This window comes from Cyphomyrmex costatus, unplaced genomic scaffold (assembly GCF_001594065.2).
Source record: "Cyphomyrmex costatus isolate MS0001 unplaced genomic scaffold, Ccosl1.0 scaffold214, whole genome shotgun sequence".
Taxonomy (NCBI): Eukaryota; Metazoa; Arthropoda; class Insecta; order Hymenoptera; family Formicidae; genus Cyphomyrmex; species Cyphomyrmex costatus.
In genome coordinates this window covers 228,327-242,330 of record NW_017276192.1, presented here as the reverse complement: position 1 = coordinate 242,330, position 14,004 = coordinate 228,327, and the positions used below count along the sequence as shown (strand labels likewise).

At 35.3% G+C, this 14,004-nt stretch overlaps 1 protein-coding gene across 1 annotated transcript in view; it reads left to right on the top strand.

The window, feature by feature from the left end:
* Positions 1-14,004, top strand: part of LOC108773545 (uncharacterized) — a 178,723-nt gene that overhangs the window by 94,159 nt on the left and 70,560 nt on the right. Inside the window, exons 3-4 of the mRNA XM_018539383.1 lie at positions 10,166-10,304; positions 12,078-12,142. Of these exons, the coding sequence (XP_018394885.1) occupies positions 10,166-10,304; positions 12,078-12,142 (204 nt within the window). The remainder of the gene's footprint in view (positions 1-10,165; positions 10,305-12,077; positions 12,143-14,004) is intronic.

Below are 14,004 nucleotides of genomic sequence, written 5' to 3'. Positions count from 1 at the left end.
ATGCCTGACAAATTGTTGGGACACTTCGACAGTTATTCAGTTAAAGTGCTGGGGATACGCAATGTTAAATTTCTCCGGGCACCGAATGCGTGCTAATTACTCGGTGGGGGGAACACGATTAATACTCAGCCATCCATTAAAACGCGTTCGTGCAAATCTATATTCGGGCGAGCGATTTTTTTTTGTTACATACCGAGCGTGCCCGCGTTTCCGTTCGGCAAATTTTTCCGTTGCGCCGACAACGAGAACAATAACGAGATTACGTTACGTTCGATTACGCGGCGTTACCTACGTCGTCTTCCCATTCGCGCATGTATCGGTTTTTTTTCCCGCAGCATTTCCAATATTTCGGACGCGAATTCGTATCAGATGCGAACTCCAACAAAGTCACACGCAACAAAGATACCTGCGGTGCGGATGCGTTGCTTGCTTGTCCACGTAGCGCAGACGAAAATCTGTATCATCAGAAATACTGCAGTGATTGTGCTCTCGTTTGCAATATCCGCTCTCAGTTTCTGTTCTCTATAAACCATGTTTCAAATGGACTTTTTTATTTTTTCCTGTAAAAATTGTGCCAAAACGAGATTTATACATATCTTTACAAGTTAAAATATCACTTTATTAAGATATATTTCAAACATGATTGCATTTAGTTGCTGCACAAATGAATTCTTTTATCTCTCTCAATTATCTAGATTTCATGATTGCCTCAAGTCTTTTTCGTAAATAAATATAGGAAATATGTTTGGATTGCTTTACGTACAGAGTAGCAAACAGAGGTTTGGCTACAATATTTTTATCAAATCATTAGTAACAACATATGTGTATTTACAAAAAACAAACTCTAGAGTTTGTTATATTTTATTGAATATAAAAAGTAATAATAAATATTCAAAATGCATAGCCATCTTTAGCTTTGAAACAAGAACGTGAATGAACTGTTTCCAACACAAATAGGTATATGTACCTATTTTGTTTTTTACCGTGTACTTGTACTATATAGACGCAACGTAACCATCGAGTGCGTATATAATTACGTTAGGTCACGCGTTCCCATCTTAATCAAGAAATTTCGCGTCCGGTCACACGACGGTCGCTTTACCGAAATAAGGGGCGCGTACGTTGTCGCGAGCCATTTCGGAGGGTGACTTATAGCCTCGCGGGGGTCGTTACTTCCACGTCGAAAGGAGGAGGACATGGAGAGCGGGCGAGGAGACTGCGAAGTAATTTAGCTATCCATGAAAACGCATCTCCTTAAGTTTACTTGATATACGAACGTTCTTGCGTTGCGGTGGCTCTTTACCGATTCCGTAGTTGCGTCTTATCGATCTGTTTTCGATTGTAATCGAGATTTTGCGAAATATCCATTACTTCCATATCGATAAATTTTAATGTTGCCATTTAATTCAACAAAATTACCAGGGATTCCATTGTGATTTCACCATAGTCGTAATATCTCTTTCCTCTTGCTGAAAATACCTTGCTTACCATTAATCTCTGGCATGCTGACGTACCATCTTTTTCGAGAAATATATTGCGATCTCGTAAGCTTCGTTATCCCGCACTGCAAAAGGATAAGTACGAGAAATGTAATGTCCGAGGTGCATATTTGTAATGTAACATACATTATACGTTTTAAAAACTTTTGATGTACATCCACGTATATCTCGGTTCTTCCGATCAATATGCAAATTTATTTAGAAGAGGTAATTTATATAAGCAAAGTTAATATTTAGATAACGGAGATTATTTGGTACGTGGTATTTAAAGCGTAAAAATACGTTTGATATTTCTGCCAGATCTCTAATTCAACTCCAGCGCAAAATGAACAAAAAACGTTATAAAGGTGATGTTATAAGGGGGATTACATGAAGAAATTTCAACCTTCATATATGTATAGTTCATTAGGTTTCTTTTTCAGATATTCAGCGAGCTTAATTTTCCTACATTTGAACGAAGGAATTTTAAATAGCTTCGGCTAATTAAAAGTATTATCGTCTTCCACGTCGTAGACAGGGACAAGGGCAATCTTTTACAATAAGAGATCACTTCCGACGCCGTGATTCTTGTCATTACAATAGCAATTATTCTTGCCACTATTGTCCTTATTATCGTTGTTCAATTGAACGACACAGACCATTTCGGGGTGAAAATTACAGGCTCGTGAGGGATCGTTACCCGTGCACGACTATGGCAGGAGGGGGTGGCGGGAAGATGGGAAACAGTAGAAAGGGGGCAGGATGGATAAGGAGGTCACGAGAAAAGTAATGACTCGTCCGTGGGAATAAAGCCCACATAATTTTGCGTTTCTCAAATCCGCGCTCGCGCTACTGCAAGCCATTCGTTTAACGAAAAATAATGTCGGGCGTCGGTGTCAGAAGTAGGTCGTCGCCGACACTGTCGGGTAACAATCGCGATATTCGAGCCGAAAAGAGCATCGTTCGTCATTCTTTGTGTTTGATATAACGATGTGACTCCGAACGAGCAAACGAGCTTTCGCACAACGACGAATTTAAATCCCGCGCGGTTGTTCGAAAAGGACTGTCGATTGTATCGCGAAGAACGTTCACTTCCTGTCGATATGTATCTCTGCAAAATGAACGAAATCGGCAATGTCTTTATTTATAAAAAGGTGTATGCGAGTATAAAGGCGCGCGATGTATGAGATGTCACGTCGTGTCTAGGTGAAATTTTGGTGATAAAATTCCTCAGCAGACTCGCAATCAACTCACCTCTATACGTAAGTAACACCTACACGGAAAGAACAATTTTATTGAAGTATTTGTCCTTTACACACGACAATTTTCCAACTCTTTATCACGTACGGGTCATTCGTGTCTCACTGTGTGAGTTAATTTCGGAATTGTCACAAAACCGGAAATCAAGGAATTTTGCTTTTGGAAAATAAAAATTTTTGGCTTTAATATATGTATCACACTTACGCAATTTTTTAACACTACCAACTTAACAATTAAAAATACAAACAGTGTCAGTAACATTAATAGTAATGTACATTGCTATGTGTTAATACAATATTAAAATTATTGTGTTTCAATACAATATTTCTAAATCAGGACGAAAATATAAAAATTCAGAATATTATTGAAAGTTAGAAAAGATTATGAAATTTTGTCTGGAAATTAAGGAGTTTTAAGATGAGGAATTTTTGTGACACTCCTGTATTTTTATCATTTATAAATAAATATATATGTAAATTATTAAGCGTTTTTTATACATACTTTGACATCTTTAAAAAGTATTTTGTATACTTTAAAAAAATGATATACGCGTATAAATGTTACAACTATAATATTTACTTGATGCTTTTAATTTTTCAAAGAAAAATATTTACAGAACACAAATGATTCAATTGTGTGTACTAGGATAAATTTAGACAGACACAGATTTGAAAATAATTTTGTTGGTTTAAGATAATTATATTGGAAACTTAAGCATAATGAACAATGCTGCAAAAAGTTTTGATATTGTAGCAACCAGTTTGAGCGTCCTACAAACAAAAATTATTTTTATAGTCCTACAATCAGATCTGTATCTACCTTTTTAAATATTTTAGCAAAACCTAAACTTCTTTTCGTGTGTGCGTGCGTGGTGCGTGGGCGGAATTTTCTGCCATATATATATATATATTTAAAAGGAGTAATAATTAAATTATGTATACTGATTATCTCTTATTTAATAAGGAGACGTAAAATATTTTGGCAAACAGAAGCCAACGAAGAGCTTCTTGCGTAACAAAGTTTCTTGCACGATAAATTTCTAATATTGCTAATTCCACGCGTAACAACTCCATCACTGTCGCAATAATAATACATAGCAATTGTTCTTGCTCATCGCTTACAGAAGCAACGTCGTAACACGGTTATTTGTTAACGAAATTATGTCGCGCACGCGTATCGTTTTGTCGACGAACGTGCACCGTTTTGAGGGGTGAATTACCGTTTATGTGCGCGAGGGATCGTTGTACGCGTGAACAAAAGCAGGGTGCGGTAATCGTTGAACGGTGGCGCAGAGGGAACGGCATCTCCAGAGGGGGGTAAAGGGGGACACGGAAAGTAATGTCCTGTCCGTGAGAATAAAGCCCACTTAATTGCGTGTCGAGCACATAAGAACGTTTCTCAACTTCTCGCCGCTACAGCGATCGTAACTTACGCGGTAAGTAACGTCGTCCGAATCCGCAGAGACTCAAGTAAGCTCGCGTGATGACCCCGAAAACAGAGAACAATGGCATTTCAAGAATGGCAGCGTAATATTCTGCGAGAGAATTATGTGAATAATAAGGACCGTTAGGATTTAATTAACTTGCCGAAAGAACGTTTTTTAGATGTGTATTAAAAAAAATGTTTCTTTATTTTATCTACGAGTAAAAAAAACCATTTTATTTGAATCACTAAAATTTAATTATGTTTCATCGGTATGTATGGTATTTTTGCGAGATAGCATGATCTTTTACATACGGTTCAAGTCATAGAAGCAAAAATAGAGAAAAAGCAAATGTATCACTAAAACTATAGAATAGAACATATTTGTTATTTCAGCTTACATTGCCAAGAAAGGGAATACTAAAACTAATATATTTATTGTATTATAAAGAGATTTGAGATAGCTATTTTTAATATTATTCATTTTTACAATTTATAATTATTTATTAATCTATTTAAGTTTTAATTAATTTCGTATAGAATTTCATCGGTTATTAATTAACACTTCGGAGCTGATAATGGATCTATTGAACCTATTCAATTATAAATTTCTTTATTGAAAATATCAAATAATTCAATTTTCTTTACGTTATATCTGTAAATTTGAATTATTCTTATTAAAATAAAGGTTATTCATTCTTCTTTATACAAATTATGTTAATTTCCTTGAAATTAATTAATGCTTTTTCATTAACGTAGATTAAATGTAAGATCCAGTATCAGTAATTGTTATAGATTTTGGCATCAGTTTCTGAAAGTTATAAGAGAGTATAATCTTCTTATAACATATTTCATGGCCTATCTTGTCCGTAGTAATTTATATCAATCTTGTGCTATAAGCGAGAAGACCCGAATAATTCTGTGAGAGATATTTCCTTATATTCTTCGTAAACGACTTTAAAACAGGTAACTCTGATTCCATAGTTTCGTCGTACGTATAAAGCATATTCTTATCGGCGTTAAACTATAAATAGAGACTCCGCCACCGGCAAGAATCACTAATAATCATAAAGTAACGATAAAGTGTTATTTATCACGACGAAAGTTTTATCGTTATTTTATCCATAAGTTTGCTTCTTTCTCGCAATCTCTATTCATGCTTCCCTTCTTATTATATTTCCTTTGCTGTCGATAAAATGATATAGATTACGATATTTTGAAACTATTATATAGGATATCCCGAATATAAAAATATAATATTAATAATATTTGAAGTTTAATAAATAAATTCAACAAACGACTTCTCAAATAATAAAAATATCTTCTTGTTTCTTAATATAGAAAATTGTATTCTCGTTTACACACACCATATACAAATTAAAAATTTATCTAATTGAATAAAGTTTTATTATGATATTTATTCAGCAATATTTAAATTTGCAGAAGTTATTCTCGAAACTGAGAAGGTTTCGACTATTTAAAAAAAAACTATGCGACTATTTGTGTAAATGAAAAGTGAAGTCGTAGAACATTCAATGCAACGCGAGAATTGCATCGCGTGTCGATTCATTCCCTTACTCGAAGACGAGATACTCCGTCATGGTAACCGAGATATGTAGAGAGGTACATATCGTGGTTATGGATTTCAATTTACCGATTCGGGTTAGATCGTGACGTGTATCGACGTTGATATCGATTTTGTCCACTCGGTCGAGTTCCTATCGAAACCGGCAATACATATAGCTTGAGCATGAGGCATAAATATAAAATTTCAGGGCATTCCATTTCCCCGGTGCGGTGTGGTCGAAAAGCTCCCACTCTCGCCCTTTCTCCATTCCACCGTTATTCTCCGGCATGGAAAATCTTTTGTTGTGCTAGATTGACCCAGAGCTTGCTCGCGTACCTCGATTTATTCGTTCACGTAACTGGAAGAAGTTTTGTTAACGCGTCACCACCACTTCTAATTGCTCTTTAAACCCGTAACGTTCAGAAACCCTGCAGAAAATCAAAGCCGCTTTTAAGATTAATTGATTAGCGATACGGACATAAGTTATAACGACGTATAGAATTAAAAAATTGATTATTGCTGTAAGCTGTGGATTAAACGGTTTAACCTTTCTGTCAATAATTTTTCATTTTTTCACTGCCGCGTTTCACAAAGTTTCCGTAAAAAATGTAAAAATGAAACAAGCTAAAATCTATGTATTATAAAACTGTTCTTTGTTTTTCGAAGGATGTGAATTTGAGAAGTCATAATGAAATTTGTGCAAAAATATAAAATTTTTACTGTTTAAAGTTTAATATAAATTTTATTATATATTTGACACCAAAAGGATTATATTGAAATATTCAAAAATTTAATTAGATATATAAATCTGAAAATAATTTTGTTGAATTATCAAAATAATTATATAAAATGCTCCACCATATAATTAGCAATATTGCAAAAATGTTTGACATTCTAGCAATCATCTTAAACATTCTAAATATAATTATTTAATAGTCTAAACAAAATTATTTTTAGGTCTCTTTAGCAAAATTTTTAGATCCTATAGCACAAAATCATTCTTTCCCGATATTAAATTCATACTGATATTGTTTTAAAGTGTACTCACACTCTAAAAACTATCGGTGTGAATTTAACACTTCTGGTATGGTTTTAATACCTGATATGATGTGGATTTAATATCATGAGTTTTAAATCTACACCAGAATAGTGTTGATATACCTAAATACAAGAGAATATGAAATCCATATAAGTTGGTATTAAATAAGTGAGGAAGGCTATATTCGGTCTGATCAAGTATCTAATATCTAATTTTTATATGGATGTTATTTACTTAAATTGGAGATTGTAAGATTCACGAAAAAATATTATTAGGCACTAAAATCTGCTTTGACCGAACATGGTCTTCATCGCTCGCTTGGTTTAAAAATATGTTGGTTTAATAATAAAAAGGTTAATCGGATGAATCGAAGAAAGAAATTCGCGTAACGTTTGAGAAACCCCAGACAGCAAAGCTCGAGTTATCTACTGCTTTTTTCCAACCGCGGTTCTCTCTTCATTCTTCTCCTCTCGTAAAAGTGTTCCATCATAGTGGGCGACTGGTGCGAACTGTGATTACAGGTTTTGAGTCTCGCTCGTGGATTTTACAGCCCCTGCGCGACTCGCGGGGAATATTATCCCTCGCCATGTCCTGCGTCGCGTTCTCGACCTTCGGGAGTCCTTCTCTCCCGCCCTTCCTTCCTCCCTTCCGTCTCACCGTGCGCTCGTCGAACCCGAGAAGCGGGAAACGAGGCAACGTACGGCATACGAACCACGTGCAAATAAATAAATGCTTAGGGTGGCCGCCGACGTTAAAATGGCGATTGGAAGGGGAGATGGATGCGAAAGAGGGCGACTGACGAATTTTGGGACTCCACGCGTCGTATCGATCTCCATTTCGCTGAACGTACCTGTATCCATCCTTGAGTGTTCGATGATTTTTTTCACCACACATAATCAATCTCTCTTCTTTAACCCTCCAATTACTTCTGTTTGCTATGAATGATGCAAAATAAACAGCCAGCGGATGGTTCCAGTTAATCTCCCTGATATGTTCGTTTGTTGTGCATACGTAAAAGGTGCGGATTTCAATGTTTTGCATTTGTAAAACGTGTATTGTTTTAACGAAACACATTCTCTTTTCTTTTTTTTTTCAAATACCCTATATTCGCATTTTGTAAACACGAAATCCGAAAATAAAAATTGACACATTGTTAAAGGTAGTTTATGAAAGTTAGAGTTAATCCTCTTGCGGGATCATGATATTTTAGGAAAAAGATAGATTTGAACGAAATAACTAAATTAATTATAAATGACATTCATGTGACAAGAGTAACTTGCCGTACGAAAGTACACTGACACTTTTTTTCATTAATTTTTACATAAAAGCCTCTTTAAAGCCTCATTCATTAAGGGATACGGTCTCTGTTTCCTTCGAACAAAACAAAGAGCGTTATGTTTGTGCAAACCATAATAAAACCTCGAAAACTTAACGTGTCAACGACTATTTGTGTGGAAACGTAGAAGAAGATTTGAAAAGGGCAATCTTAACATTCGGCGGGGGAATTTCATTTGCGCTTTGTTATCACAAACAACTAGTCAAAATTTGCGTTAGCCGCAGAGCTTCGTGCTTGATGGGCTCGCTATTTACCTCACGGTCGGTAAACCATTCAACCAACATTTAACCGTCTCTTCGTCCCCTAAAGAGCTAAAAAAAACTTTCTCCAATTAGACGAATCAACATCATGAGTCAACTTTGGCAAACGATAATAGTCTTTGTCCCGTAACAGGCTCTTGCTAAAATTCTCTTTGTTACCGCCGCGAATCCTTGCGAAAATATTTCCTTGTGTTAAATTACTTTCACATCCTGCGCCAAGTTTCGTGTCTCTAATTAAGTGCATTAAACGATGTCATGATTATTCGATACGTTTTCATATGGCATTTAATTCCCTTTTCCATTTTTACTTAAAAACTACTTTGTTATTACTACTCGATTAATAAATATATGTAAATTATGGACGAGATTTATGCTACTAATTATTGCATAAATCAAAATTATGGGACTATTAGTTTTAGCGATCTGGTTAACGATGCTTTATACATGAAGCTTTATACATAAAGAGAATTCAGATAGTTACATCTGATAGCATATTAACGAAGAATACCTGTGCTAGCGAATCGGTGCGGTTCTGTAATAAAGTTAAGCTATTAAATTAATCTCTGATGTAAATTACATCGGACATGTATAGAATGGTAATTCGAATTGGTGTGAGATGAAGACATTATGATATTTCAAGAAATGGTGCTACTACATTAACATTAGATTGTATGTTAAATTTCCTTCTGGAATATAAAATCATGATTATTCGATTTACTTTCTATCTAAATTCGTACATAGTAAATGAGATATGACTTGTCAACTATGTATGTTATATGCATACTTCATTTCTTTACTTCAAAAGTGACAAGTTACTTTTAGTTAAAAGAATGCAATTTTCAAGTTATTACCATATATACGCGCGCATATATATATATATATATATAACATTACTGATATAAATTACTGCCATTGACTGTATCAAATTTATCATTTATAAAATCACATGTCTTATTTAAAAACCGATGTGTACATAAAAGAAAGAGTATGGGTGTATCCGTTATTTCTATTTCGTAATTTTCACCTCATGTTTGGTTCAGGCATCATCTAGTATCGCGTCCGCTCGTTTCTCCAAAATGGATTCCTATTCTGCCTCGTCGAACTCAAAAATACGCCCCGCCGTTCCCCGTTTCTCCGCTCGTTTTCAGTGTAGGTGGACCTACGCACAGGGAAACGAACGAGGCACAAGGGACTCCTCCGGATTTCGATTATCGTCGATAACTCGGCTGGATGTATCCCTTCTATACTAGCACTAGTTTCCGGAAATTCGCCTCGCCCTCGGGATTATCCCGTCCCGGGAATTCCCATCTCGCCATCGACATAGTGTTCCCGCCGATCCCTCTTTCTTTCTCACCGCCCCACACATCTATCCTGTATTTCTCCTCTCTCTCTCTCTCTCTCTCTCATTTCTATCCCCCCCCCCCTCCTCTTATCTTTGGCCTCGCGTTCGATTTGTCCTGAATTACTTCATTGGATATATTACATCCCTTTTCTTCATAACACGCCGACGAGATACGTCTTACTACAAGCATATAGGTATTGAGTGAGAATTTCGGAAATAAATATTATGTCATATTGCACGAGTACCTGTTGATTTTATTGCGATTACATGTTAGTGTTTCATCAAAGATTAAAGTTATTCAAATTTCAATAATTAAATCTTCAAACTCACGTGAATTCAACATTTTAATAAAATAAATGAGGAAAAACGTATGCATCGTGCATATATTATATAGTAAATTAAACGCGAAATAATTGATGTGAAAGAACTTATAAAACTTGAGCGACTTTTTGCTGTTTCAGAATGCTTGTTTCCAGCGAAGTGGGAAGGTGCATGGTTTCAAAGTGGCGTGAGGCAATCAATATTAATTTCCAAGAACGAATTATCCACCAAGGGCAGGTGTCTGCACAACGAAGGTGACAAGTATCTCCTGGTAGATCAGTAAGTAATCCGATTCCTCATTTTTTTTTATTTCTATATGCAATTCCTATAAGGTACTTGAAACAAATTTATTGCGAATTTATTATATTTTAGAAACGGATTTTGTCAAAACTAATCTTTTTATATATTTATCTTCACATAACAAATCATATCAATAGAATGAATCGTTCTTTTGATCACGAAAAACGTATAAGATTAGCTTATATAGTAAAAATATTTTATATTTGTATTAAAATCGGTCCTTGTGCTAAAATTTTTGCGTTGAATTTTTAATACATCCAAGGGTTTTAATTTAACATAATGTGATTTGAATATTTTGTGTTAAATTGATATTCAACATTTCTTTGTGTTAAAAATAACACAATTTATGGATAAGTGAATAAATAGCATAAAAATAATGTACTTAAATAAAATGTGTTAATTTAACATATAAATGTTAATTTTATTGAAGAAATATGCTTCTATGATTTGTCCACAAATTGTATTAGTGTATATTTTTTGTGTTAAATTTGTACATAATATTTGTGTCGTTACTTTTTAACATATTCATTTTACGTTAAATTAACACAAAAATTCGGATGTATCATTTGAGAAATGTAAAATGTATTAAACTTCACATAAATTGTTTAACTGTTTAGATCTTTATTGCTAGAAAACCAATTGAAAAAGTATTTTTAGTCTCTTGATATATATAAAAATTTTTAGGTTATAATTTCATTTCCAAATTACAATAAATAAAAGCAATAAAAGATCAATATCCTAATCCAATATTGGTTTCTTCGGATATCGGAACAAAGAAATAAAGCTATCGATATTATTTACTCGTGTTTATTTTAATCTCTTTGTATGCTGCAAGCAGTTATAGCGAGACAATTTTTACTTTGAAAATTTTTATGGAGCTATTTCTATGTAGGATTCAGATAACATGTACAGTTCATGTATCCAAGCGATCAAAGCCTTAGTTACTAAAGCTAATGTGGCGAAATCAGTCGACCGAATAACCCGGATTTTCTTTTTTTATCTCGAGTAGCGGTTTATTCAATTCCGTGAAGAATCGTTTCGAAATATGCAGCTGCAGTATATTTCGACACCCTTTTAGTTACACGAAATTTGATACTTTACATAATACGTGAAGATAAATCTGTTAAGCTTAAATCTTCTATTTAAAATTAAGCTTATCTAAATAAACGCTTGTCAAAACATAAAAATTATGGCACGCAGCCCGTATGGCTAACAGCGGTTTTTTATGATGAGAAATGCAATCTTTCCTCTTGAAAAGGCGAAGAAAAGACATAACCGAAAGGCGTAATGAGTTTAATGAAGCGGAAGTCAAGCTTCTGTTTCGTCATATAATGCTCATGTCACAAGAGCCGGCTCTCCAATGTTTTTTGCGAAAATCGTTATCTAACTCGCTTGTGCAATGTGTCCGATCGATATATTGTACTATCAAACGATATGAAAAAAGTTGAAAAAGAAACACGCCACGCGAGACTCAGTAGCGAAAATTCAAATGTCATCATCTCTTTAACGTAAGAAAATTACACGGAGTTAAAGTACAATGAAATTGAAGTGAGGCTGACATAAACAATTAATACAATTGCGTTGACCTTAGCAATTATGAAAACCAGATACTTCCCAGACATCGACTAAAATTAAATATATATGTATATGTTATGTTACATTTAACTGGTGTCGACTGGATTCTTATTTCTATAATAGTAATTTTAAGATGAGAAATTTGTGACAACCCTATACGTTTTTTTTCTGTTTTAGAAAATCATGCTATCGTTGTGTCGTCATTCACGAGAAGCATTCCAACGTTCTGCAGTACAAAGAGAGTAAGTATGAAAAAATATAGAAGTAAGTACGCGTCACGGTGTCATTATTTCCGCCGGAAATCGATAACGATTTGCTGGCAGCTCTCGAAGACTCGTTCATTAGGATGCCTATCGTTAATTAAAAGCTCGACGCAGTGGGAGAAGAGAGAGACAGAATATCGCCGAGTGAGTTGTAGCGTTTGAAATTATTCTTGGACGGGGAACTTAACGATTTTCGCGCCGTTGTAAAGAACGACGGGCACGACAAACGCGAGACATTAGAAGAGAGCTGTTACGAAAACGGTTTCGCTAATTCCATCCCGCGACTATACCAATCTCGTTTACTGCATATAAGAGCGATCGAGAACACTGCCTCCTCTTCCCTACCTCCGTGTTCTACAGATGTTCGTTTTCTATCTACCTCGTTAATGCATTCATCCGAACGGAGAGTGAACTCGCCGAAACACGATAATAATTCCTAACGAAACGCTGCCGTATTTCACACTCTGCACGTTCGCGGATTAAAGTGTGCTACGCGCGTTCCGATTTTCGGTGAGTAACTCCTGTTAGTAACGCTGACTGCAATCGCTAACGCAAATCTCACTGCACATTTCTAGATGTTAAATAGTTGAATAATTGTTCAGTTTCATTTAATTGAAAAAAAATAATGGTAACCGTTTCTTTTTAGCGTTACAACTAATTTCCATTTCTGTACACGGAAAGAACGATTTTGCTGAAATATTCAAAAATTCAGTTAGATATATATATATATACAGATCTGAAAATAATTTTGATGTATCATCAAAATAATTACGTAGGAAATTCAAGCATAATGAGCAAAAAATGCAAAAAAATTTTGATATTTTAGCAATCAGTTTCAGCATACAGAATTATTTTGATAATTTAAAAAAATTATTTTCAGCTAAATTTTTAGACATTTCAACAAAACTGTTCTTTCCGTGTAGAGACCTTAATTATAAAACTTTTTGGAGAGAGCGCGACATAATTGACTAGTTTTTAGCACAACTATTTTGAACGACAATCTAGAAATGTATTTTCTCCCTGCAGCTTTATCGATTATCGAGCGCGACGATACACAAGCACCAAGAAGTAACCCGAAGTTTCGCTCACCGGATGTGATAGGGAGGCGCGGGCTACCCGCTACGTCCGACTCGCAGCTAGCGGAGAGAAAAAAGCGTAGGTCAACATGTACCAGCGGAAAAAGCGCGACAGCGTCCGCGCTGGATCCGCCTCCTACGTCTCGCGTCGGCATTTTTCGACGATTTGTCAAAGTCCCCCCGTTTTTCTTCTCTCCACTCGTCGTTTTATCGGGCTTTAATCTGCATAGTGTCACGCCGCGGGCACCGTCGCTCGCAGACTGCCTTCGTCGAGCACAGTTTGTCGCCGGGAAAAATGGGAGAACGAGACGAAACGCTCTGCTACCCCTATCCTCCCGGCGTGAATCCAGGCAACTCGGTTGCGAACGTCAAAGCGCGGACGAATGAAACGTCGAAGCGAACGCAATATTTCCACATACGACGTATACTTTATTAAAGAAACGCGAATTTCGTCCGTATGCCACCGAAGAGCTCAAGACTACGAATCCGTACGTGGCGATGAATATAGAACTTTTCTCATTCAATAAATGTGACGTATACAATTGAATAAGTATCACCTAACGTGCTATTTATTCAATATATTATATCCACATATTTTATTTTAGCAGTATCTAGACTCTTAACGTTTTTGTAAAAATGTTACGTACTTGAATTTTGCTAATTCTGCACGGGAAGAACAATTATGTTAAATTATATGAAAATTTAATTAGATATAGATCTGAAACTAATTTTGTTAGATCAAAATAATTATGGGACGTTTTACAA